Source organism: Ornithorhynchus anatinus, chromosome 6, assembly GCF_004115215.2.
Source record: "Ornithorhynchus anatinus isolate Pmale09 chromosome 6, mOrnAna1.pri.v4, whole genome shotgun sequence".
Classification (NCBI taxonomy): Eukaryota; Metazoa; Chordata; class Mammalia; order Monotremata; family Ornithorhynchidae; genus Ornithorhynchus; species Ornithorhynchus anatinus.
Window position 1 is genome coordinate 21,067,139 of NC_041733.1, and position 25,700 is coordinate 21,092,838.

The 25,700-nt window shown below is 49.3% G+C and overlaps 1 protein-coding gene across 3 annotated transcripts in view; it reads left to right on the forward strand.

Moving 5' to 3' along the window:
* The window catches only part of PHF8 (PHD finger protein 8), a 32,629-nt gene extending 8,189 nt beyond the window's left edge, over positions 1 to 24,440 (forward strand). The window contains exons 2-21 of one of the 3 annotated variants that reach the window (XM_001508479.4): positions 95 to 180; positions 3,898 to 4,018; positions 4,447 to 4,607; positions 6,017 to 6,158; positions 6,865 to 7,051; positions 7,709 to 7,871; positions 8,660 to 8,747; positions 9,394 to 9,500; positions 10,253 to 10,344; positions 10,710 to 10,799; positions 12,297 to 12,602; positions 13,725 to 13,840; positions 14,379 to 14,566; positions 14,954 to 15,039; positions 15,374 to 15,507; positions 16,620 to 16,924; positions 17,510 to 17,605; positions 19,288 to 19,397; positions 20,324 to 20,633; positions 20,978 to 24,440. In XM_001508479.4, the coding sequence (XP_001508529.2) occupies positions 95 to 180; positions 3,898 to 4,018; positions 4,447 to 4,607; positions 6,017 to 6,158; positions 6,865 to 7,051; positions 7,709 to 7,871; positions 8,660 to 8,747; positions 9,394 to 9,500; positions 10,253 to 10,344; positions 10,710 to 10,799; positions 12,297 to 12,602; positions 13,725 to 13,840; positions 14,379 to 14,566; positions 14,954 to 15,039; positions 15,374 to 15,507; positions 16,620 to 16,924; positions 17,510 to 17,605; positions 19,288 to 19,397; positions 20,324 to 20,633; positions 20,978 to 21,066 (2,977 nt within the window). In that variant the 3' untranslated portion in view covers positions 21,067 to 24,440. Of the gene's footprint in view, positions 1 to 94; positions 181 to 3,897; positions 4,019 to 4,446; positions 4,608 to 6,016; positions 6,159 to 6,500; positions 6,625 to 6,864; positions 7,052 to 7,708; positions 7,872 to 8,659; positions 8,748 to 9,393; positions 9,501 to 10,252; positions 10,345 to 10,709; positions 10,800 to 12,296; positions 12,603 to 13,724; positions 13,841 to 14,375; positions 14,567 to 14,953; positions 15,040 to 15,373; positions 15,508 to 16,619; positions 16,925 to 17,509; positions 17,606 to 19,287; positions 19,398 to 20,323; positions 20,634 to 20,977 lie in introns of those variants that run through there. The other 2 variants (XM_007669686.3, XM_029067361.1) reach the window with 2 other exon arrangements.
* The last annotated feature ends 1,260 nt before the right edge of the window (positions 24,441 to 25,700 follow it).

The following is a 25,700-nucleotide window of genomic DNA, read 5'->3' on the forward strand; positions in this document are numbered from 1 at the left end:
AGAAGAGTTAGAGAAAAGGGCTTGTTACTGTTGCATCTTACTGGCCAGAAGCAACTTTTAACCTTGAGCACAAATTGTTTCACTTTTCCCCCAGTTGTGTTGGAGTGGAAGAGGAGAAGGCGGCTGACATCGACCTCTACCACTGTCCCAATTGTGAGATCCTTCATGGACCATCTGTCAGTAAGTAACTCTTTTCCAAAAGTGGGTCAGGGTAGGGCTAGAGGACCCTACTGATTACTCCCCAGCCTATCCCAATAATCCTTTATATTTCCAAGACAAGGATGAGGCGGCGACCTCATCCCCATCGCCAACCACAATTGAATGGCTATCGGCTATAGGGCATCGAGGACACTGACCAGAGAAGAATAAGGCCCCAGTAGCTTACAAAGTAAAGGGGGAAGAGAAGCGCACGTACATTGATGCCTAGAATATAGTTGAAAAAAACATGATAGAGATAAAAATTATAACTACAAGCAGATAAACGAACACCAGAATCAGTAGGTGACCCAAGCACGATTAAGTGACTGAAGTGAAAGCATGATAAGGATAATGGGGAATTAATCAAGATATACCTCATGGAGGCAATAGTTTTTTAAGAAGGGTTTTGAAGGAAGGGAGGGGTACGGTTTGGTGAATTTGAATTGGAAGGGTGTTTCGGTCAGGGAGAAATGGGCATCTCTGCCCAAGAGGATTTCTCAAGCAACCAGGCAATTCCAGTTGACTGGTTAGGTCTTAGTTTCCTTCTTCATAAAAAAAATGCCTGTGGGGACTTGGGGGACCAGCAATCCACAGAAATATTTGGCAGTTGGATAGAGTGAATGGTGTGTAATTCCTAGCCCCAGATCATCATTTTGCCTTCCAGCCAAGGATATCCCATGGGCCTCAGTCCTGGGGGAATCTTTGACAGTTTGTTACCTGGGGAGTGGCACCTTATGTTGATTCTCCTCCTTGCTAAGTAAGTTCTTCCAACTAGAGTTGGCATATCCATGTACAGTTGTCTGTATGCCATTTTGTCTACCATGGTACGTCATTTTGAGTAACCACAGTTTTCCATGTCTGTGGAGAGCAGTGCATTGAGGTTTTCACTCTATGTTTGGTTAGAATTTGGCAGCAAATTAGGGCATGGTCTTCCTGCAACATGCTTCCACCTGGACATGGGGTGATGCAGTAGTAGAAACTACAAGGTGAATTTCCCTGAACATAGAATCGTGCAAGCATGCAACTGTGTTAGTACAGGAGAATGGGACACACCTGTCATTTCAAGCCAGCGGGGCTCTTCTGTGCAATCTTCTGCACCAAGGTCACGTTATATTTCTCCACGATTGTATCAGTCGTTGGCTGTTGTTACCCAGAGAACTTAAGGGTGTTCAGGTTCTTGAGAGCTTACAACAGAAGCAAAACATACGTTCCTTGACTTTTATTCTCATGGGGCAGTTAGTTTTCTACAATTAATAAGAAGAGGAGGAAGAACAAATATATATATTGGGTAATAGTATGAATCTGCCACGATGAAATAAGTGAATAAACAATTGAATATACATTAAGTGCTGAAAGTGAGCATAAAATACAGAAGTGCTCAGGGCAGCTGTTGCATTGGTGGACTATTTATCAGTCGATTTTATTTACTGAGCCCTTACCATGAGCAGAGCATTTTACTAAGTACTTGGGAGAGTACAGTATAGCAGAGTTGGTAGATGTGTTCTCTGTCCACAAAGAGCTTACAGTAGAGAAGGGAAGATAGACATTGACTTCACTCCTCTAATGCTAAACTCACTGTACCTCAATTTCATCTATCTTGCTGCTGACCTCTTGCCCACTCTCTGCCTCTGGGCTGGAACGCCCTCCCACTTCTTATTCAACAGACTTTCTCCAACTTTAACGCCGTATTGAGGGCACGTCTCCTCCAAGAGGCCTTCCCTGACTAAGTCCTCCTTTCCTCTTCTCCCATTCCCTTCTGTGTCACTCTGATTTGCTCCCTTTATTCATCCCCACTCCCAGTCCCTTCAGCATGTATTGTGTGCAGAGCATTATACTAAGTGGTTGGAAGAGCACAGTATAACAGAGTTGGTAGACGTATTCCCTGCCCATAACGAGCAACCTGGAGAAAAGCAAAAAAAAACAAGAATGAAAAAGCACCAGCAGGAGAAAAAGACGTGCAAGCCACTAGATAGGCTGGACTCTGAAAGCAGCAGGAGAATCAGAGCGGAGCATGTGCAGACGAGGCTGGTTGTTTCAGGGGACAGTGTAGGATCACCAGACCATCACTTCCATCTCCAGACAGATTGGGAAGGACTGCTCCCAACCAGGATCTGACAGCAGAATCCTCCTACCCACCAAGCCACTGCTCCAGTGAGGAGAGACCTTTTCCTAGGAGGGTGTGTTCAACACCAGTGTTTGAAAGCCTCCCTTCATCACACGGTGAAGCTTTGCCTCTCCCTCACCAGGAACAAGTTATTGTCTCGCTCTCCTTTCCTCCTCTTTCATTCATTCACTGTCGTACTAAGCGCTTACTATGTGCCTTCTTTCCTCCTCTCCTTCCCTTATTCTTCCTCCTGTTTATTTAAATTGTACAGTTGGTTCTTTGCACCCCAGCTGCTCAAAGATTTCATTTTTGCTTGTCTCTTATGCATGAAAAGGTTACAAGACCTTTGGAGCAGAGGAAGGCCTTCCATCAGAAGCCTCCCTTTTCAGAATTAGGCTGCTTGCTGCCCTCCTGCTATCTGGTCTTCCTGTAGACTCCGAGCTCCTTGTTGGCAGGGGACGCGTCTACCAACTTTGTTGTATCGTATTTCCCTAAATTGCTGATTGATTGGTCCCGGAACTGGCACTCATAAATAGGCATATTTACTGTATGTATATACATATATATCCATATAATTATAGCAGTATACTAATGTATAGCCCAGTGCTGGTGACAGCACATGAGAGTTCAGGCAGCTTGAAACAAGCATAAAAAGATTTTTTGTTCTCCTCTGACAAATGTCATTTAATTGTACCTGGCATAATAGAAACCAGGGAAACACTGTGGCCTAAAAAGAGAACAAGGGCCTGGGAGTCAGAGGACCCAAGTTCTAATCCCGCCTCTGCCACTTGCCTGCTGTGTGACCCTGCGCATGTTACTTAACTTCTCTTGGCCTCAGTTTCCGCTTCAGTAGAATGGGAGTGATATCTTACTCTCTCCTGGTACTGTGAGCCCTATGTAGGACAGGGACTGTGTCCAACCTTATTGTCTTGTATCTTCTCCAGTACTTAATACTTGGCATATAGTAAGCTCTTAATACTGTAATTATAATTAATTATCATTGACCTCATTTCTCCCACGACTTTGGTCTTACCAGCTATGGTTTTGCCGACTGTAGGTTTTTCTGTATTATTTGTTAATGTTATCATTACCATTTCTTACCATTATCAAGTGCTTTCTTTGTGCAAAACACTGTACTAAGGGCTGGGAAAATGATCAGCGAGCTTAATCTTTGTGGATGGCAAGGAAAATCTGAACTCCATTATCTCGGGGAATTGGAGAACTTGTTTGTGGGGCGTGGTTTAGGGTAAGGGCATTATTTGTTTATATGTGTAAATTACCTCACAGAACCACCACCTGGGAAAAACCCGCTTTGCTTGTATCCACCCCAGTGTTTAGTACAGTGCCTGGTACACAGTAAGTGCTTAAACACCAGAATTATTATTATGAATAAAACCAGAGGTCAATATGTGAGAAAAGTTCCTAAGAGGCAACGTTAGTTCAGCACTCTCCAAGAAAAAAGCCTTCAGAAAGTCACAAGGGTCTCTTCCCGACCCTGCTGTTCCTTTCCAAATTCACTGCTGCTCCCCAAAGACCAAATACTGCCCGTCATCTGCCCAACCTCATACGTATGTCTGTCTCTCTTCCCAATTCAGTGAAAAGGCGAAGAGGGGCTCAGAAGGTGCAAGACCTGTTGGTGAATAAAGAAGTGGGGAAGACGATCCAAACTGGGAGCCCCATATTCATTCAGGAACTGCGGAGCAGAACATTCCATAGGTGAGAGCCGTGGATCTCATGGATCTTCCCTTCGAACTTGGGAAGGGTCCGAAATCTGCCTTTACTTGCAGGCTCCTTTGAGTTGTCCTACTGGTCCTCTTTTTACAGTTTACTTTATTCTTTTTCTTCTTTCATTCTTGCTCTCCCTTCCCCTTCATCCACTCCCCCTACTTTTAATCTCCATGTGATTCTCCTCTTTTTTGAGGAACCTCCCCACTCCACCCCACCAATATCAAACAACTACAGGGCAGATTGCTGGTTTTGACATTGACTTGCTCCCTCATTTTACGGTTTTCTCTCGTGGTTGGCTTTGTTCTCTCCTAAGAGATTCTGGCCTGATTGGATTGATGAGGCTTTTTGGTTTGGAAGCCATAGGAGTTTGGTAGTCATTTTCTCTTATGACTTGAATTTTTCTTTTGGGATTTCAGTGCAGATGAGGTGATCTTGAAGCCCACGGGGACCCAGCTGACTGTGGAGTACTTGGAGGAGAACAGCTTCAGTGTGCCCATCCTTGTACTGAAGAAGGATGGGCTGGGGATGACCCTGCCTTCACCAACATTCACCGTGAGAGATGTGGAATACTATGTTGGTGAGTCAGAAGGACCTGCGTTCTCATCCCAGCTCTGCCACATTTCTGCCTTGAAAAAGTCACTTAACTTTTCTGGGCCTTAGTTACCTCATCTGTAAAAATGGGGATTAAAAGTGTGAACCTCATGTGGGACAGGGATTGAGTCGGGACCTTATTGACTTGTATCTACTCCAGCACTTAGAACAGTGCTTGACACATAGGAAGCACTTAAGTACCATGATAATAATAACTACTACTATTATTACTAATAGTAATAAGACAGGGGTTCTAATACCCCCCATCACCCTTCACACGTGCTTTCCTAACTGTCCCTCGCTGTTGTGTCAGATAAAGGTCAGACGTAGCCCTTCCTACCCCTCATGTCACCTTAGAAGCTGTACAGCGACTCTTATAAAAACACCTTGATTTTATATAGCATTTTTATTCCCAAAGCACTTTTAATGTGTGTATCACATTTTTGTCCTCACAACATTGTGAAGTTTGAAGAAGTAGGTATGATTATTGTTATTATTATTTTTATCTATAGACTCTAAGATCCTTGTGGGCAGGGATTGCATCTGCTAACTCTATAGTGTACTTTCCCAAGCGCTTAGTACAGTGCTCTTCACACAGAGAGCAGCATGGCCTAGTGGATAGATCACAGGCCTGGGAGTCAGAAAGACCTGGGTTCTAATCCTGGCTCCACCACTTATCTACTGTGTGACCTTGGGCAGGGCACTTCAATTCTCTGGGCCTCATTTAGAGAAGCAGCGTGGCTTAGTGGAAAGAGCCCGGGCTTGGGAGTCAGAGGTCATGGGTTCGAATCCCGGCGCTGCCACTTGTCAGCTGTGTGACTGTGGGCAAGTCACTTAACTTCTCTGTGCCTCAGTTATCTCATCTGTAAAATGGGGATTAAGACTGTGAGCCTCACATGGGACAACCTGATTACCCTGTATCTATCCCAGCGCTTAGAACAGTGCTTTGCACAGAGTAAGCACTTAACAAATACCAATATTATTATTATTATTATTTTCCTCCTCTGTAAAATGAGAATGAAAACCGTGAGCCCCATGTGGGACGTGGACTGTGTCCAACCTGATTAGCTGGTATCTAATCAGTGCCTAGTCTGTAGTAAGTGCTTCACAAATACCATTTAAAAAAAAGTAAGCACTCAAATGCCATTGACCATTGATATTATTCTCCCCATTTTACAGTTGAGGAATTGAAGCCTAGAGAAGTTAAAGGATTTGCACAAAATCACCAGCAGGCCCCCAATCCTCCAACTCCCCAGACCCGTACTCTTCCCATCCCACCATGCTGTCTCCATAAAGAGTGAATAAGAGGGTCCACTCTGTGGTCTGGGAAGGCATCTTGGATTCTGCCTTGTCGTAATGAACCTCTCCGATCCAGATGTGATATCTCTGCCCCAGGTTCCGACAAAGAGATCGACGTGATTGACGTGACCCGACAAGCCGACTGTAAGATGAAACTTGGGGATTTTGTGAAGTATTACTGCAGTGGAAAAAGGGAGAAAGTTCTCAATGTCATCAGCTTGGAGTTCTCCGAGACCAGGTGAGGAGAGTCTGGCAGAGGCCTTCAGGCAGCCAAGCCGATATTTTTTTTCCGCCCATTGGGTCCACATTACTGGAGGATTGTCAAGAAGGACAGTCGTCATACTGCTCCTCTAAGTAACCTTTATTGCCATTGTCGGGGATGGGATTCTCTCATTTCTTGTGTTCTTACAGTTTGGCAGTTCAGACCTGGCGTGCTGCCAGCTTTGTCAGTTTTCTGTAGCCAGCAACTGGGGGAAAATCCAGTGGTGAGATTGGGGCTCAGGCCAAGGCAGTGGTCTAGGAGCTCTGTCAACAAATCATTCCACTGACTGAACCTCTCCTGTTGCCCTCTGCCCGTCAGAAGTGGCCCTGGTTGAAACCCGGAAGGGAGGCCGCAAACCGAGGGGCTGCCCGGGCTTGCCAGACCTCTTCAGCGCCAGTCCTGGGTACCCCAGGTTGCCAGACCTCTTCAGTGCCAGCCCTGGGTACGTTCTAGGGGGGCTGGCCCATTTTCCCTCTTCCTGGTGTAGGGCACCACTATTACTAGACCCGGTGGATAAATGCTACAAATTAATATTTCTACTGTTACAACTGCCTCTGGTCTTACTCCTCCTTCTATGTCTACGTTCACCTGGGGAGTCCCCGAAGGTGATTGAGGTAAATGCTCTGATTGCAGAAGGGCTCTCCCACCGTGGTTCACCTTGGTCTCTCTCCTCCTCCTCCAGACTCTCTAACCTAGTGGAGACCCCCAAGATTGTGCGGAAGCTCTCCTGGGTGGAGAACCTGTGGCCGGAGGAGTCTGTGTTTGAAAGGCCCAACGTCCAGAAGTACTGCCTGATGGGGGTGAGAGACAGCTACACCGATTTCCACATTGACTTCGGGGGAACCTCTGTCTGGTATCACGTCCTCAAGGTAGGTGGCAGAGGCATCACCCCGCAGGGCTGGCAGGCGTTCGGGCTTCTTACTCTGGCTGCCACGGGAGGACCCCTTTCGGAAGCCCCCCCCACCCTAGGTTAGAAACTTCCTGAGAACAGGCCCTGGTCTCCTCTGGCCTTTTTTCACAGACTTAGGTCAGTGCCTCCTCATTTGACGAATTTGTAGGTTTAGGAAGGGCTAGTAACCCACAGCCACCAGACTGTAACTGGGTGTACCACAGGGTCGTCTTATTGCTAGGGCCAAAGGGACCCTTGCCTCAGACTGGTTTCCCTGATAGGGAATTCACAGGTGGCCCCTGAGAGCCACGTCACAATCCTGCTGGCACCGTTTCCTCTAGTACTTCTGCTGCGGTTGCCCATCTGGGCTAGAAAATAGCCACAGCAGGGTTGTGGTGGGCGGTGTGAGCCTGGAAGTCGAGAGCTGTGCATAGGGAGAGCTGAATGTTCGCCCCAAGGATAAATTCTGCCACCCTCCAGCCCAGGATTCTGCACTTGCTCCGGTCCTTAATTTGGCCCATGTAAAACTTGTGGCAAACCACGCTACGTACAAATCACCGTCAAACTAAAAGCCTCGGCTTGAATCATTTGTTCATAGGCCTTTGGTTCCCCAATCTCTCATCCATCTTTCTTCCAGGGCGAGAAGATCTTCTACCTGGTCCGCCCTAGCAGTGCCAACCTGGCCCTGTTTGAATGCTGGAGCAGCTCCTCCAACCAGAACGAGATGTTTTTTGGAGACCAGGTGGACAAGTGCTACAAATGTTCTGTGAAGCAGGGACAGACCCTCTTCATCCCCACAGGTGTCCCTCAAGCTCCACCTGGGAAGGGTGGAGGGAGGGGAGGACTGGAGGGAGTCAGTGTGAGAGTCGGTGTGGTTCTGCATAAATAGGCGTCCTTACCCACCCACTTCACATTGGGCCAGGAGTGAGATGGGAATGTGTTCAAACCTGGGGAGCAGCGTGGCCTTGTGGAAAGAGCAAGGGCGCGGGAGTCAGAGAACTGATTTCTAATCCCAGCTCCATCACTTGTCTGCTGTGTGGCCTTGAGCAAGTTCCTTAACTTTTCTGTGCCCCAATTCCCTCATCTGTAAAATGGGGATTAAAACCTACTCCCTCCTGCTTATACTGTGAGCCCTGCTGGGGCAACTCACTGTGTATGGCCTGATTGTTTTGCGTCTTAGTACACTGCTTGGCACAGAGCAAGACTTAACAAATACCATTATCAGTATCATAGTAAATGCTTAACCAGTACCAACAACAACAACAAAAAAAACCCAACAGCAAGAAATCCTGATCCGTCTTCATGTGGAGCTGGGTTTAAGATCAGATCAATAGATCAATCAACCAATCAGTGGTATTTATTGAGTGCTTACTGTGTGCAGAGCACTATTCTAAGCACTTGGGATGGAACAGTTTAACAGTTGATAGACATATTTCCTGCCCTCAGTGAGCTTATAGTTAATTCTTCCAGTGATGAGGGAGCAGGATGATTTAGGTTTCCCCAGTGGTCTCCCTCCCCAGCTGTCCTGCTGAAGCACCTTACGGCTCTGGACCCCTGACTGGAAATGCCTCGCCTTGTTTTCCCGTAGGCTGGATCCACGCTGTCCTGACATCCGTTGATTGCCTTGCCTTTGGAGGAAACTTCCTCCACAGCCTCAACATCGAAATGCAGCTCAAGTGAGTCTCAGTTATCCAAGGTCAGGTTTTAAACCAGTAACGCAAAGGAACACGGCCAAACTTGCCATGTATGGATCCCTAGGCTGAGACCAAACACTTGGCCACAATCGAACAGAGATTTCTGTTGGATGTGAGGAAGAACTGCTTGCATGGTAAAGCACTGAAACAGACTTCCAAGAGAGATCTCGAGCAAAGGAAAGACAACCATTGGACTGGATGATTTTAGTTATTTGCCCGGCTAATGACGGGCTGGTTGGATGATGCCCTCTTCATGTTCCTTACTTTTTAAGATTGGATTCTCTGATTTCATGAGGCCCAGCAGGATGCTTTAGGAGTACGGCCGGGTCTTCTGCCGGTTTTTTTTTCCTTTTTCCTTTGCCTTATGTGCCCATCTGTTTTCTCTACCCTCTCCTTTGTTTGTCCTGTACTCGATTTATGGTTAATTCAGAGTGGGGAGAAGGAGATTCTGGGAAACGCTTTGGGTTTCCAGTCATGATATTCCTGCTGGGTAGGAAATCCCTTAGCTAGAGGATAATGGGAATAGCTCTACCATGGATCTTGATGATCTTTCTCCAGATTTCTAAAAGATCCAGGTGCCTTTCGTATAGTGAACCAGTGATCTCTTGCTCTCTCTCACTCTCCCCAGGGCCTATGAGATTGAGAAGAGGCTGAGCACCGCTGACCTCTTTAAGTTCCCCAACTTTGAAACCATCTGTTGGTACGTGGGGAAGCACATCCTGGACATCTTCCGAGGTGGGGAGCCCTTCGCCGCCATTGTCGTCAGTTCTTCCTGCCCATGCTGCATCATTTCCCCCCCACCCCCCTGCCCCCAATTCTTCTAATAGTAATTTCCGAGTTGCCCCATCTTCCACTAGCTTTTGATGTAATTACAAAGGAGGACTTGATGTCTGAGCGGGTTTGGTGTATCAAGTATAGGGGAGTGGGTGGTAGAATTTGTGGCATGAAGTTTTTGTTTGTTTCCATTTGGCTGAGGGTGTGGGATGACTCTCATGGAGTGAAGTGATCCTTTTGCTCTTTTATTCGGAGAACCCTGCAGGGCTAGAAGAATAAAGCCCCCATTATTTTTTCCTTATCTGTTGGATTTCACCTTAGAGCCATTAAGGAAGTCCTCTCACTGCATTCAGTTTTCCTTGAGCTGGTACATCACCTCTGCATGCCCCATGTTGACTCTTCAAGCAGCATCTGGATGGAAAGCAGTTTGACCAGTCAGTCAGGCAGTTAGTCGTATTTATTGAGTGCTTACTGCATGCAGGGCACTGTACTAAACGCTTGGGAGAGTACAATATGGCAGTATAACAGACACATTCCCTGCCCACAACGATCTCGCAGTCTAGAGAATGGTCACCATAAAGCGAACTTCCAGGAGGAAGGAATGGGGAATCAGAGGAGGGAAAGTCAGGCGGCATGAGGAGTCGGAAGGCGGGATCTGGTAACTGTTTTCACAAGTCAGTCGTCATCGCTCTGCCTTTCCGTCCCCCATTTAGGTTTACGGGAGAATAGAAGACACCCTGCCTCTTACCTCGTCCATGGAGCCAAAGCCTTGAACACGGCCTTCAGGTCTTGGACCAAGAAAGAAGTAATGTACTTGTTTATAATACCTTGTCTCCTTATTCTGTAGCTCTCCCCTTTAAGGCGATGGAGGCAGAGGGCCTTGAAGGGAAGGCGAAAAACACTCAAGGAGAATTGTGGAATCAAAAGATACGGCAGACCTGGGGTGCCGGGACTAGTCTCCTCCATCTTCTTCCTGAATCTCCTGCTGATTTATAGTCTGGCCTGTGCATGAAATCTAAAAGATTTGCCCTGACTTGCCAGAGTAGAGTTGAGAGGCCAGCCCTTCACAGGAAGCACCTGCTTCTGTCTCCAAGGAGGGTCTCGGGCGGTGAGCGGCCCTTGGGCTTCAGGACGGGGGTGCTGAGGAACGTCTCCCTTCTGGTTTGGCAGGCGCTCCCGGAGCATGAAGATGAGATCCCCGAAACGGTGCGGACGGTACAGCTCATCAAAGACTTGGCCAAGGAGATCCGCCTAGTGGAAGTAAGAGATGACTCGGGGATATTACCCATTGCAGCGCTCTCCCCCGGGGCTACTGACTTTACTAACGGTGTGGTAGTTGTGAAATACGCCGCGCCAGTCACCGTACTAAGTGCTGGGGTAGATGCAGTCAGATCGGACATTGCCCCTCTCCCACGTGGGGCTCGCAGCTCGAGGATTGTATACTTGCAGCGAGCCTCGTGCGAGGGCCCTGAGAGCACTGTGGTTGAGTAGCTCCTCTGAGGACATGTCTGCTTCCCCTTAAAAGTTCTGGATTGGTTTACATTGGCACACCATTCTTAATGAATTGAATTTACACAACTATGTATAGACCAGAAGCATTGGGCTGGCATTCGCCTCCCAATAAGACTACTGACCCAGCTGGGTGATCTGAAACAAATCATGGAGAAAAATAGAGATGTCAGGTGCCGTTTTTTCCCCAGATGGGATCACAAGATCCATTTTTCCAGGCTAGTGTTCTCAAAATTTGTTTCTTCTAACCTGTTTCATTTTGTATCCCATTCTCATCCCACCACCCGTAAGGCCCATGTGGGGGGAAAAAAAAGGATTTTATGTCCTTTGTTTGCTCCCAGAAAGAGGGGCATAGGGATGGTTTTGATAATAGGAGGTGGGGGAAGAGCTCAACTGGGGAGCAGCATAGTCTAGTGGAAAGAGCATGGGCCTAGGAGTCAGAGGAGTTGAGTTCTAATCGTGGCTCTGCCACTTGCCTAAAGTGTGACCTTGGGCGAATCACCTCACTTCTCTGTGCCTCGGTTTCCTGATCACTAAAGTGCGGATTCAGTATCCCGTCATTGGGCAGGGATTGTCTCTATCTGTTGCCAAATTGTACATTCCAAGCACTTAGTACAGTGCTCTGCACCTAGTAAGTGCTCAATAAATACTATTGAATGAATGAATGAGTGAATGTTCTCCCTCCTACGTGAACCCCAAGGGGAATGGGACTGTGCCCGACTTGATTAACTTGTATTTACGCCAGTGCTTAGAACAATGCTTGGCACATAGTAATCAATCAATCAGTCGCATTTATTAAGACCTTACTGTGTGCAGAGCACTGTTCTAAGCGCTTAACAGATACCATAATAATAACAGCTAAACTTCCTAGGTTAAAGAGATCAATGGTGGTTGAGAAGATTGAACCAGGGTCAAAACAGTAGTTTTAAATTCTGCGTCAGACCTTTCCTCAACTCCTTAGAGAGATAGAACTCCAGTTTAAAAGCCTCAGGGCCACAGTGCCTCAGTCCTGGCAACTTGTAGGGGACTATAGCAGAGAAAAGTGGAGGAGCAATCAATCACTCAGTGGTATTTACTGAGTACCTACTGTGTGCGGAGCATCATACTAAGCACTTAGGAGTACAGTAGAGTTGGTAGACACGATCCCTGCCCTCAAGGAGCTTACAAATCTAGGGAACTTATTTCCTTGAGGTTAACCACTAGGGAAATTCTTGCCCTCCTAGTGATAAAGCACGGACTTTTTTGCAGGATATCTTCCATCAGAACATAGGAAAGACTGGCAGCCCCTTTGGGCTGCAGAGAAGCACCCCAGCCACAACCACCATGCCCCCAACTAAACCAACTTCCACACCTTCAGTGCCCACACCCAAACTGTCACCAGCCTCCAAAGGGGGAGCCAAGAAGAAAAGTCTAAAGCCCAAAGAAGCAACAAAGAAGGCAGAGCGCAGGGGAAAAGAGAGCTTGCCTACTGCAGTCAGAGAGCTGGACCTCGATCTGCTAGACAAATACACACAGCAAACACTGAAGAAGATGAGCGGCTCCCAGAAAGGGAAGGTTGGTGATATCTCCATGACAACCCTAAACGCTTCTTTTCTCCACCATTCGTGGGAATGGGGCCATCACCCCCTGCTTTCATCTTCCAGCCCCCGGGTTTGATTGCCTTATATCTCCATCCCCAAGCCTGCCCTTGAAGGGGGGCGGGGGGAGGGAATCCGACCGGCCGCGCCTCTGGGTTTGGGGAAGGCCCGTTCTGCTCGAGCTCACCCTCCTGCTGCCGCCTCTGGATGGGGTGTGGGACTGGCCAGTGGTTAAGAAAGGGTGAGGGAGAATCATGGTTAGTGGTATCCCCTCCCGGCAGCCAGTCTCTGTCCCTCACCTAACCAGGAGGCCTGCATTTTCACCCTTGGCCCAGACCTCAAGCACAACCTTAAAACAGCGTCACGGAAGCTGCCTGCGTATAAACATTTGCCTCTAGCTCTCCACCTGTTTTGTGATGTCAAGGACCATGATTTTCCAGAAGAGAAAAGTACTATTTGCAAAGGTCATCATTTCAATTTCTGTTGAAATCCCTGGATGCCTGAATGTAGCCCGATTTGTGTCGTCTGATTGCTTTTAGGCCCAGTACGACTTTGCAGTTGATTTGAGTCATTAAAGAACAGAGGGCTTTAATTTGCAGAATTTCTGTTTATTGGAGACAGTTTTGGAATATTTCCAGCGTCAGGCTTGAACAGAGACCAGAATCTGGCTAGTTTGGAAATTCCTAATGAGTTAGAGGATTTTCACTTTAGGGGGGAGAAATACTCAAAGATTCTTCAGTTAGAGGGCTCCTTGAGTGCTAGATACCTGCTCATGTGACACTTGCTGATTCCTACGCACGACCCAGCTGCCGAGGAAAGGTTCTTGGCATCTTCAGTGTGTGCGGGCTTCCTTCTGGCTGAGACACTGGCTTCTGCCGCTGTGGGCCGTAGGCTGGCAGCTGGAGGAAATGTGGGCCTAGGTGCATCCTTCCCCTCAGATGCCGAATTCCTAATGCCAAAGCAGTCCACAGCCTCAGCCCAAGTTCAGATGTTCCACCCTTCAGGCCAGGGCTCTAAAACTCGCAGGTTCAGCAAAGCCCGCATGGGCCCCTGCGAAGAATCCCCAGCCATCGCCCAGTTGAATCATTTTATGTTCCAGGTCAGTGTCCCCGCCTCCTTAACCGACACCGAGGAAGACTCACCGGACCCAAGCCCGAAAGATGAGCTGGATGAGAGCAAACTGAAGCTGGGGCTGTCCAATGGCAAATCTGCTGGGTGAGGAAGGAGGGGGCACGGGGCGAGTGAAGGGGTCAAGTCCCCAACAATCGGTGGAACTTTACAGCCGAGAGATCGGGAAATAGAGTTCCCCTTTTGTTTTGGAGAATCAAATCACTGATGCTAGTAGAGCACTGCCCCAGTGGAGCTTTGTAAGCCCAGCCCTTGAGGAAATGAGAATTTGATGGGATCCAAAAAGGGAGAGTTTTCATTCTATGGTTTCTTTCCCCCTTGTCCGCTTCAGACAGTTTCTCATCATAACTGGCCCAGTGCTTCCTCTTAGCATATCGTATCCCAGAGGCAAAACGGAAATTGCCGGGAACTGGCAGGAGACAGAATCAAGATGATAGTGTGAAAGGGGAAGGGATGGAACAGCTCAAAGGTAGAAAACTGCCTGGGCAGGGAATGGTTTTCTGAGGCCAGATGGTTCAAACGAGCCCTGTTGACTGTCACCAAGAGTCGAGGAGCCGGGATAAATAGGGTACGTGTTGTCCCTGTTGTAAATCTGGGGCACAGCTATGTGTTTTCTTCTCAGTAGCAAGAAGGTCAAGGCCTCTACCAGGTCCCGTAGTTCCAAAGCCACAGCGAGGAAAGCCGCCAAGGCCAAGCTTCATCCGGAACTTGTGATCAAGGAAGAGTTTGACCTGGATTCTGAGGAGGATCTGCAGATTGATGAAACCCCACGCAAGGAGAAAAAGATCCTAGCACCCCGGAAAAAGTTACCAAGTGCGTTTCATCCTCTTTTCCTCTTGTTCTGCCCCGGCAACTGTCACAAGCCTCTGTCTCAGGTAGAGGTATGTGGCAGCCCTCAGTTTCTAGGGTGCGAGGTTTCTTGATGCTTCCATTTAGAGAGAGCCTTCCCAGCTAGGAGAAGCCATTAAGCAAGGTATTGAAAAATGAAAGGCATGTACAGTTTCTCAGTGCACGCCTAAGACCGCAGCCTCATCATCCCTATAGTTTGATTCTCCTTCCGGCCTTTGTTACCAGGTGGTCGGTGATCACCTTTAACCGATTTCTCATCTGTCCAAGCAGACGGGGTTTATCCTCCGTTCCGAGGTCGTGTCTCCTTCGATGCCCCCGGTTCATGCCAGGAATTTTATGTTTGCTTTGTAGAATTTCCCCGGAAGTTGCCCCGGGCCAAGCCCTGCTCTGATCCCAACCGAGTGCGTGAGCCAGGAGAGGTGGAGTTTGACATCGAGGTAAGAGCTGCCTTTTTTCTGGGCAGCCGAGCTCAACGAACGGATTCTCTCTTTTCCTCCCATTGCTTTCCCAGATTGTAAGGCCCTTAGGGGTCAGTTTTCCAAGGGTCAGTTGGGTCGGTTTTGCTTGTGAAGCCCCTGGGAGCCTGCCGTTATGGGCTGGTGGGAAAGGGTGCCCTTTCTCCTAAGGGTGGGAGGTTGAGGTGGGTGAGTATGGAGAGCTGCCTGGGAAGTCAACTAGCTTCCCAGCAGCTCTCTGTGTCTGGATCGGCCAGACCCCAAAGGACACATGTCCCTCTCCTAAGTGAAGCCAATATTTCCTTTCCCAAAACAGGAAGATTACACGACGGATGAGGAAATGGTGGAAGGGGCCAAGGACAAGCTGGGGGTCAGCAGTGGGGCGGGCGGGATTCTTGACCTTCTCAAGGCCAGCAGACAGGTGGGGGGACCAGACTACGCGACCCTGAAGTAAGTACTAGATTTGGCGTCTGTTTCCTGAATGGCCTTTCTTTATCCTAACTTGGGGCTGTGAAACAACCACTGTCTCCCCTCCCCCTCTCACCTTAGGCAATGCATTCTAACATGGGATTGTCCATTGAAACTGGTCAGCTGGGAACTGGGGTGGACGGAGGTGGGGCTTGAGGACTGGGTGGTCAGGCTCAACAAAGTGTTTTGTGGCTGGAATTTGTATCTGAAAGTACAGTGCCCTCTCTTGCCTGCTCAGAAAGTGGCCTTCAGTTGGCTAACACATCCTGGGCCATAAAGGGAGGGTCTCTGAACTGAAATAATAATAATAATAATGTTGGTATTTGTTAAGCGCTTACTATATGCAGAGCACTGTTCTAAGTTCTGGGGTAGACACAGGGTAATCAGATTGTCCCATGTGAAGCTCACAGTCTTACCCATTTTACAGATGAGGTAACTGAGGCACAGAGAAGTGAAGTGACTTGCCCACAGTCACACAGCTGACTAGTGGCAGAGCCGGAATTCGAATCCATGACCCCTGACTCCCAAGCCCATGCTCTTTCCACAGAGCCATGCTGCTTCCCGTCCAACAGGGCTCCCCCAGAGAGAGGCCATAGAGAGACTCTCCCTTGGCAGAGTGGCCAAGCCATGGGTGAGCGGCCTTTCTCAGTGGAAAATGGAGCCCTGGACATTTTTTGATCTTCATCTGAATTATGTTGGCATTTATTAAGCGCTTACTATGTGCAAAGCACTGTTCTAAGCACTGGGAAGAATACAAGGTGATCAGGTTGTCCCACGTGGGGCTGACAGTCTTAATCCCCATTTTCCAGATGAGGAAACAGAGGCACAGAGAAGTGACTTGCCCAAAGTCACACAGCTGACAAGCGGCAGAGCCGGGATTTGAACTCATGATCTCTGACTCCCTAGCCCGGCTCTTTCCACTGAGCCAAGCTGCTTTTTCACTTGAGGTGGGGGTGTTATCCGGTCTCCCAGTCAGACTTCATCTTGTCTCTCTTCCTCTCACCCTAAGCATTATTCTTCGCTGGTCTTGCTGGGTGGCAGATACCCCTGACCCAGGAGGACTCCCTTCAGTGATTCTCCCTTGTCCCCTGCAGTGAAGCCCCTGCCTCGCCCAGCACCCAGGAAGCCATCCAGGGGATGTTGTGCATGGCCAACCTGCAGTCCTCCTCATCCTCCCCTGCCACCTCCAGTCTCCAGGCTTGGTGGGCCGCGGGCCAGGAACGGAGCAGTGGGGGCTCTGTTAGCAGTAAAGGTGGAGGAGCCAGCGGGCCGGCCAGTCAGAGGTCTCCAGGGAAGCGACCGGCGAAGCGGCCTGCCCACCACAGCACAGAGAGTGAGGAGGAGGCCAGCATGGATGAACAGGAGAGCCTGGGGACCTGCTTCAAAGATGCAGAGTACAGTAAGGATCCCTCTTCTGTTGCCGCTTCGTTTCCGCAACCCAGGACCCTCTATTTCCCAGTCTTAGCCGAGGTCTGACCGAAGGCCTCCGGGGCCAGCGCGGGATGCTTGTCCTTTGACCGGAAGGGAGAACGCGTGGAGTGATTGTGATTTCCCCCAGAGGCCGCTCAACGGGTGGGGCTAAGGAATCTGGTCTCCTGGCCAGGCTCAGAAATGAACGGCTGCTTCTGGGTGTCCTGTTACAGTCGCCAGCAGCAACGTAACTCGAAAGCCTCTCGGTGGACCGGTCTTTCCTGGGTCCAGCTGGGCAGCGAGCATACCTTTTGGCTTTCATTTGAGGTTCTTTAGTTGCCCTTTCACCTCAGGGAAAGTTACTCAAGGAAGGAGAGAGCCCGGGGCTCCCTGTCCCAGGGTGTCTGGAGTGTCTCCCTGCCCGCTGCTTCAGGCTACCTCTCAAGGCTGGGGAAACATCTACACCTTTCCAAGTGGATCACTTTCATCCCGTGAAGTCCGGGAGTGGGTGAATGTCTTAATGCGTAGGTGCGTGTGAGTTGTGCCCTCAGCTGGCTGTTCCTCCTTTCTGCAGTATACCCATCCCTGGAGTCAGACGAAGATGACCCCGCTTTGAAATCTCGACCAAAGAAAAAGAAGAACACGGACGATGCACCATGGAGTCCTAAAGGTGTTCCCACCCTTGCCCCCAGGTTGCCAGGTTCTCAGGGGTGAGGGTTCCCCGGTACCCCAGTCAGAGGTGTGATTTTCATAAGCAGATTCTATTGGCATCAGGAGCCCTGATATAATTTTTTTTCAAGGCTCACTGTCCTGCCTTACAGGCTTCTTTCTGCCCCCAGATCATGCTTGGTGCTGTTCATTTATTTTTGAGATTATCTAATTAAGGACTCATAGAAAGCAAAGAGAGGGAGAAATGCGGCTTGGCATTTAATAATAATAACTGTGGTATTTAAGCACTTACTATGTGCCAAGCACTGTACTAAGCTTTAGGGTCATTACAAGATAATCAGGCCCCAGAAGATCTCACTGCCTGAGTAGGAGGGAGAACAGGTATTGAAATCCCCATTTGGCAGATGAGAGAACAGAGGCACAGAGAAGTTAAGTGACTTGTCTGCAGTCACACAGCAGGCAAGTGGAGGAGCCAGGCTTAGAACCCACGTCCTGTGACTCACAAGCCTGTGCTATTTCCACTAAACCACATTGCTTCTCACAATGTAGCGGATTGTAGGACCTCATATACCTCGTAGCTAAGAGAGACCATGTCATTGGGCTGAAAAGTGGAGAGAGTATTTTCTCTTCTCACTCCAGTTGATTTTTTACCTGGAGGGAGTTGTGTAATGTCAGTCACTCAGTGTCCCTCAAGCTTTGTAGTGTAATGTTAAAATATGAGCGAGCTGGCTGTGTGAAGGGATGGGAGAAGTTCTTTTTAAGAAAGAGACTGGGGACTCACTCCTGGGCTCCTCCTCCTCCTTGTCATTAATATTAATATAACAGTGGCATTCGATATTTACTATTTGCTACGCACTGTACTAAATGTGCTGGTAAATATAAGATAATCACACCAGTCCTTATTCCACATGGCCTCTCACCCCAAGAGGGAGGGAGAACAGGTATTTTATTTCCCTTTTATAGGTGAGGAAACTGTGAGAGAGAAGATAAGGGGCTTGTCTGAGGTCCCATAGCAGGCGTGTAAGCAGAATCAGGATTAGAACCCACATCTCCTGACTCTCAGTACCGTGTTCTTTCCACTGGGCTAGTCTGCTGCTCTGGCAGAGGTCTGCACAGACCCAGGCCACTGATTAACTAGCCTAAGTCAGACAGATGTCTCTAATTTCCTCACGGGTGGGCTGATGCTGAACCTTTTTTTCTTTTTTTTTTTTTTTAAACCTAAGCAAACTTTACAATTTCAGCTCCCTTCCACCCCTCAGGATGTCCTAGAGTTCTCTCTCACAAAAGGCCCCCAGTGGCACGGCCACACACCGCACAAGCCTAAGTGGATTTTTTCCCTGAGTTTCCTGCAGGATGGGTTCTCCTTTTGTTGTAAAATGATGGTGGTGCGTGCCAGGCCAAAAGCCTTAGAAGGCCCAAAGTAGACCCCGTAGCCAGGCCCGGGCCGAACCCAAACCTGCCTGTTTCTGTGTTAGCGGCCCCAAGCCTTGTCCAAGGATGTATTTCTGCTTCCTGGAGTTTGTGTTGTAGTCTCCTGGTCTTTAAGGTTGGTGTCAGTTTTAGTCATCTGAATCCCAGCCTGGGAGGGGGCGGCGGGAGGCGGTGCTCAGTCATGGGCAAAAGTTGAACTCCTCGCCTTCTTATCAGTCAGTAAAAAAATGACACCCCCCCTTTCCCTTACAGCCCGTGTGACCCCAACCCTCCCGAAACAGGACCGCCCTGTGAGAGAGGGAACCCGCGTGGCCTCCATAGAGACGGGGCTAGCTGCAGCAGCAGCCAAACTGGCTCAACAGGTATGTGACCGATGGTCTACAAAGCCACTTCGGCTTCACGTTTCTAATCCCACCCATCTCCAGCAATTGCCAGTCTCACCGGGGAAAGGGAAGACCTATAGGTTTTGGATACCCCCAGTATCTCGTAAATGGGTTCAGAGTGCTAACACTTATCTCAGCCCATTTGGTGAAGAGGAAAGCTGGCCTGGCAAGCCTTGCATTGGGAGTGGAGAAGGCAGAAGGACCTTGGAGGTCAGAATAAGTTCCAGGACCCCCTTCCATTACCTTGGGAAGTTGTTTTCAACTTCTCGATAAGTTTCCAGGAAGCCTGTTCGGGTATTCTTTAAGGGAAAAAAGGCGTTAGAAAAATATACTAAGGTAGTAGAAGTCTTGGAGCATCTTGAATATCACAGTGGCCTGGATCAGCCCCTCCTTCTCTGCCTCCTGGCCCACTGGCTTTGTCAAGTTTCAAGAGCTCAGCAAAGTTAGAATTGGTGAGTCATCCGTGGAAGACTCCCAAAGACAAACCATTCAGGCTGCAAGGCGTGGTGGAGGGTGGGAACCCTCAGACCTGAGCCCCATCCCAGTATCCCTGGGCATTACCGGTGGCTTTGGACTGAAGAAGGCAAAAAACCAAAGTCCCAACAGTCAGAGTCAGAAGGGTTCTTCTGCTTCTCTTCTTACGAACCTGGTTTGTGTGTTGGCTGTTCCTACCATCTAGTCCCTAGATGATGATTATTACATGGATCTCTTCATTTCTGATCCTGAAGTTATGTGAACAGGGCCACGTGAATGGATCCTGGGTACCGTCCTGAGAGAGCGGCATTTAACGGTTAAGATTATCCCTTCGGATTCCCAAACTAGTGTACTCTGCCTCCCTGTTCTCTCTGTAGACATTCCCTCCTTTTTTACTCTGAATTTGCTCTTTCGCACGGCCTGTGTTTCAGGAGCATCAGAAGATACAGAAACGGAAATATTTCAAGAAGAAATCATCCCCGAAAGATGTGGAGCCCGCGCCTTCCTCACAGGACAGCGAGCCCAGTGAGCCCAGTGTGCCAGTGCCTCCCAGCCCCCCACCTCCCGCTGAGCCAAAGCAGGAGCCCTTTGCCGGCAGCCTGGCCGATCACGAGTACACAGCGCGGCCCAGTGTCTTCGGGATGGCCCAGATGAACCGGGGCACCACACCCATGGCCCCCGGCGTCTTCTTGTCCCAGCGGCGCCCTTCCGCCGGCTCCCAGGGCTGTCAGTCGGCACAAGGTAAAGGACACTGGTCTCCACCAGCCCTCCGGTGTTTGCTGGCCACACGTGATGGGGAGAGTGTCCAAAGTGTCCTGTTGGGAACTCTCCAGAAATGGGAGGGGATAAAGAGGGGGAACTCTGGGGCTCATGTGGCAGTGGGGAGCGTGGGCTTCCCGTAAACTCCCTCAGGGTACTAGTGCTGTGGGGAAAGAAACACTGACCCCGGTTACGAGCTTTAGGGCTGTAATGCTGTTATCTCTGGAAGCGGGAGATCGGGCTGGACGGAAGCAAAGTGGCCGGAGCCCCCTGTCCAGAGAGGGAGGTGCGCTCCACTCATTTCTCTCCTCTTCTTCCCCCATCAGGAAAACGGCCCAAGAAAGGCTTGGCCACCGCAAAGCAGCGGTTGGGGCGGATCCTGAAAATCCACAGAAATGGCAAACTCCTGCTGTGAGCTCATCTTCCCCATCCCTGCCCCTCCCCGCACCCCGCTTGGTCTCCCCACCAGCTTCTGAGACAATATTCTTTATCTGGGGTGGTTGTTTTTTGGGAGACTACCAAGGGGCCTCCTCAGTTCCAGTTCACTCCCCCTCTGCAGGACAGACTAGGGCTTCGGTGCTCCCTCCTGCGTGGGGATTTCAGTTTGGAGCAGTGTTAGAAGTGACCTCCTAAAGTCCGGGCAGCTGGGGCCGAAGCAGACTGTGCCGGACAGGTGTGGCACCTGGTCTGTGCTTTCCCAGAGCAGCCAGCCGGCTGGCATCCAGCAATACGACTCCCTCAAGATAAAGGGGAGCAGAGCTCCAGCCTCCCCTGAAACCTCCTCGTCACCCGTTGCGGCAGTGGAGATGCCCAGGCCCCAGGCGTCTCCCTGTCGTCCCTTCGGACTCCGGTTGGGAGATGGAAAGCCCCAAGAAGCGGTCGGAGCGAGCAGCTAAAACTATTCAGGGAGTTCGTCAGTTATTCACTGTCGGTTTACAGGGAAGCAGTAACAGAGGGTTTCTTGTGTTCAGTCCTTACTCCTTTTCCTCCCACCCCACCTTGTTTTCCAGCAGCAGAGCGATATCAGGGGAGGGTGTGGTGACATTGCAGACAGCTTGGCTTGTTGAAGGGACAGGCCCTGTTCGCTCCCGAAAAGAGAGGTACGGCGAGATCAGACTCGGCGTTGGTAGTCCCGACCAGAACCAGTGACAAAAGGCTCTGAGGGGAATTAGGATCTGGAGCGGCGTCTCTTAACCAGATGCCAGGCATTAGCTACACCCCGAGCCCTTCGTTCGCTGGGTGTGTACGTGCATCGCAGCTACAGAGGCCTTCCTAGGTCCATCCCCTATGACGGAAGCTGCAGGCACTTGTAATTCCTGCCTCCCTGGCCTTTGCCGTATTTAGGATTGTAGAAGCTGGTGGCTTTTGCCAAATTAATCTGGGAAGTGAGATCGGGTTCTGGCATACTTTCCTCCCAGTCCTTGGGCTTTCTCTAGCAGGACGAGGGGAACGGAGAGGGCCAGGCCATAACCGCAAGTTGGGGTGGAAGACGAATAACCATCTAGAGCTTTAGCCGAAGACGTTGCTGCCTTGCCTGGCTCTTTCCGGGCTCAGTTTCTGGAGGGACCAGGCGGTTAGCTGTAAATAAGGGACGGCCATTCTAGAAGTACTAATAGCACAGTTCTTCCCGATCCCTTCCAATCCTCCCACCCCATTCCTGGCTCTGGGTTTGTCCTGGGGGGGTACGATGACTCTGATATCCTGGTGAAGACCTTCCCGAAAAGGCCTGTGGAAACTCTTGCTCCAGGAGGCGAGGAACACTCTCCCAAGCAAACACAGAACCATCCAAAACGGGAAACTGCAGCAGTACCTCCACACTTGAACCTTTATCCACCCTGAACCCTCACCTCTGTCTCTCGATCACCCAAGAGTTCCGAGAGGGTCAGAAAAGACATTTTCTAAGGACGAAGGGCCGTCAAGCTGAATATTTCGGCAGCATCGGGTCTTTGGGTGTCAGCTCCAGCAGAACGGGTCTGTCAATTGCTGCTCACTTAGACTTTTCCCTTTAGGGAAAGGTGGGTGTTAGTGTGGGGGGAAAAAAACCTACTCTCTAACTCTGAAGGAAATGAGGCCAATGAAGGGATTATCAAAGCCGCATCTGGAAGAGGCCCCTCTCCTAATCTGCTGACCAGATAAGAGGAGACCAAAAGGCAAGTTCTGGGCTCAGCAACCTCCCTTCACTGCCCTCTTTCCTTGTTGCTGCCTTCCTAGATCCTTCTTCACTAAATGGGAGATTCTGGACGCTAGAATGGAGAAGGGCTCCTTTCTCCTTGGCTCTAAGCTGTTTGACTGAATTGCCCGTATCGCTATCACAGTGACTTTAGGGGCATCTTGGTGTTTTCTAGCACAGGGTTTAAAATCAGAGGAGGAGAGGCCTGAGTTTCACCCTGATCTGACTGGCAAGTGGCAAGTCCTACTCCTCGAAGTGAACTGCTCCATGGAGTCCTGTCTCTACAGTTTCAGGAGAGCAGTTCATGAATGTAGTGCTGTGTGTGGAAGGGGAAAAATGTCCAGGAAAAGGTCCCAAATGGGCTTACTGATCCTTTACCTTTACCTCTTCTCCCTAAAATGGGACCAGTGCTTAGGTAGGGGGAGCACATAGGGTCTCTGCTCCCTATAGGTTTGTTCTTCGCTCCCACATCATTGGTTTCATTGTTTGGCTTTTTCCCTGGCCTCTCCAGTGACAGATTTTTGTTCCTTCCCACCTCCATCCCCTTCCCCTTTAGGGAACCGTAGCCACAGCTGTGGTACTCTGGCGGGACAGAGCTGGCCCTGGCCTCTTGAGTTCCGGAAAGGCTCATCCCTCCCGCCTACCCAAATTTTCAATTGGCTTCCTTCTCCTTGGGAGAGGCCTTCTGTCCAGTGACTGTCCAGTGATCCAAGCAAGGAGCTATGTTCCTCCCAAATGTTTTTCCCATCCCGCCCCTCCTTCACGTGTTTGGTGAAGGGGCTCTGAGTGATTCGGGCTTTGGTCCCCTTAGGTCCTGGTTTATAGTTTTTATCGGTAGTCGAGGGAGAGAACCGACGTCCAGACTCAGCAAAACTAAGTTTCCAACTACCGTACGCGTTTCTCCTGAAGCCTTTTTGAACAGTGATTTCTGTTGTTAACAGGCCCAAGGCTCTTCTAATCGTCCTTCCCCATCACCTCATCTTGCTTTTCCAAAGGCAGCTAATTGTTAGCAGAACCCCGCCTGGTTTGGGGGGCTGTCTCTCTGGCCCCATTTCTCTTTGAAGTAAGGGTTCAGGGAACCAAAACCCAACATTAATCGGACTGTTTTGTTTATTTTCCCTCCTCTGGTTTTGTGTCGTTTTTAATGAAGGAAAGAATTTCACCCTCAGAGCCTTTGAGCTTCTTGAAGAGGCTTGTGTGGATTTGACTTTTCAGGTTATTAATGTTTTAGGAAAGCTGGGAGGGAGGAAAGGGCATTGGTTCAGAGCAAAGTGAGGAATGCGTCTGTTCTCTGTTGCCCCAGGGATGGGGAAGCGGGTTGAGGGTGGGCTCGGAAGAAAGGATTTCTACTCATCTGTAATATATTTTTACAAAAACAAACTTTAAAAACAAAAACCCACCATGCTTCTGTACATGTTTAAATATATTTTTAGAAGTGGGTAGAATTGTGTATTTCCAATGCAGAGACTTTTTATATGCAGGTTAAGAGTGACACCAGACTTCTCTGTGGTTGGTTTTTGGGTTTTTTCTGTTTTTTTTCTATTTTGTGTTACTAATGTAATTTATATTTTTTTTAGATCCTCCCTTTCCTAGAAAGATAAAGTGATATATTGTTGGAATCTTCTTTCCCTGGCTTTTTTTTTGATGGGGGGGAGTGGCGTGGGAGGGGAGGGTGTTCCACCCTCTCACTGACTTGCCCCAGGATTCGACTACTTGTATAACTTGGTTTCATTTTTCATTTTATCCTCTTCAAGCCCCTGGTTCGTGGTACATTCTACACTTAATTTTCCACATGCATTTGAGTTTGGGAGATTAAAATTGGAAAGCTTGTGGGGAGGTGAATCAGGTGTCCTATGAGTCAAAACCATCACTGCTCTGATCCCAGAATGATTCCGTGCCAGGCAGCCTCTGCCCCGCACGTTACCCACTTCCCTACAAGTCGAGGGCAGTCTCACTTGTCATAATTATTGCTTTGCATCATCCCATAGAAAATGAAGTGCAAGGCAGGCCGGGGTTTGGAAGCAGGTTTCCAAGCTCAGGCCTCTGATGTTGACTTTCCCCATCATCCAGCGGCCGAGAGACTCTCATCCGCCCAGTGTCTCATTCTCCTCAGTGTTGAAGAGAATCACATACTCCTCGGGCTGGAAGGAAATGCAATAGGTATCAAGCGGCAGTGTACCCAGCCAGCTTGTACTGTGTGTCCCAGAGAAACTCCTTAGCCCAGGATGCCCAGGATGCAGAGGCTCCTTCGATACTGGGCGTTGCAGACAAGATGGAACGGGCACAAGGGGAAATATTTGCAGGATTTGGGGGGTGCGGGACTTAACAAATTTCCACATGAAACCAGGATTCGCTTCTTGCCTAACACAATGGAAAGCACTCAGGGGCCAAGGGCCACTTCAAGGCCATCCTGGTGCTGGGTTTCAGGATTCCCTTTTTTCTTTGGTGAAATGCACCGATTTGAGCTTTGTTAGGTCCCACTGAGAGAAAACTATTCCATCGGCCTCTCTAGAGTGCACCCACTCTACAAGAAGCAGCGTGGCCTAGTGGATAGAGCACGGGCCTGGGATTTAGAAGGACCGGGGTTCTACTCTGGGATCTGCTACTTGGGTACTGTGTGGATTTGGGCAAGTCACTTCACTTCTGTGTCCCTCGGTCCCTCATCTGTAAAATGGGGAATAAGGAACTGTGTCCAACTCATCTTATATCTACCCCAGTGCTTAGGCACAGAGTCAGCACTTAACAAATACCACAATTATTATCAGTTAGACATAATCCTATCGACTTCTGTCTTGGAACAGGCCTCCTACTGGGGTTTTCACATTCCCTCCAAGCCTGTTGGACCAACATTCATTCGATCGTATTTATTGAGCGCTTAC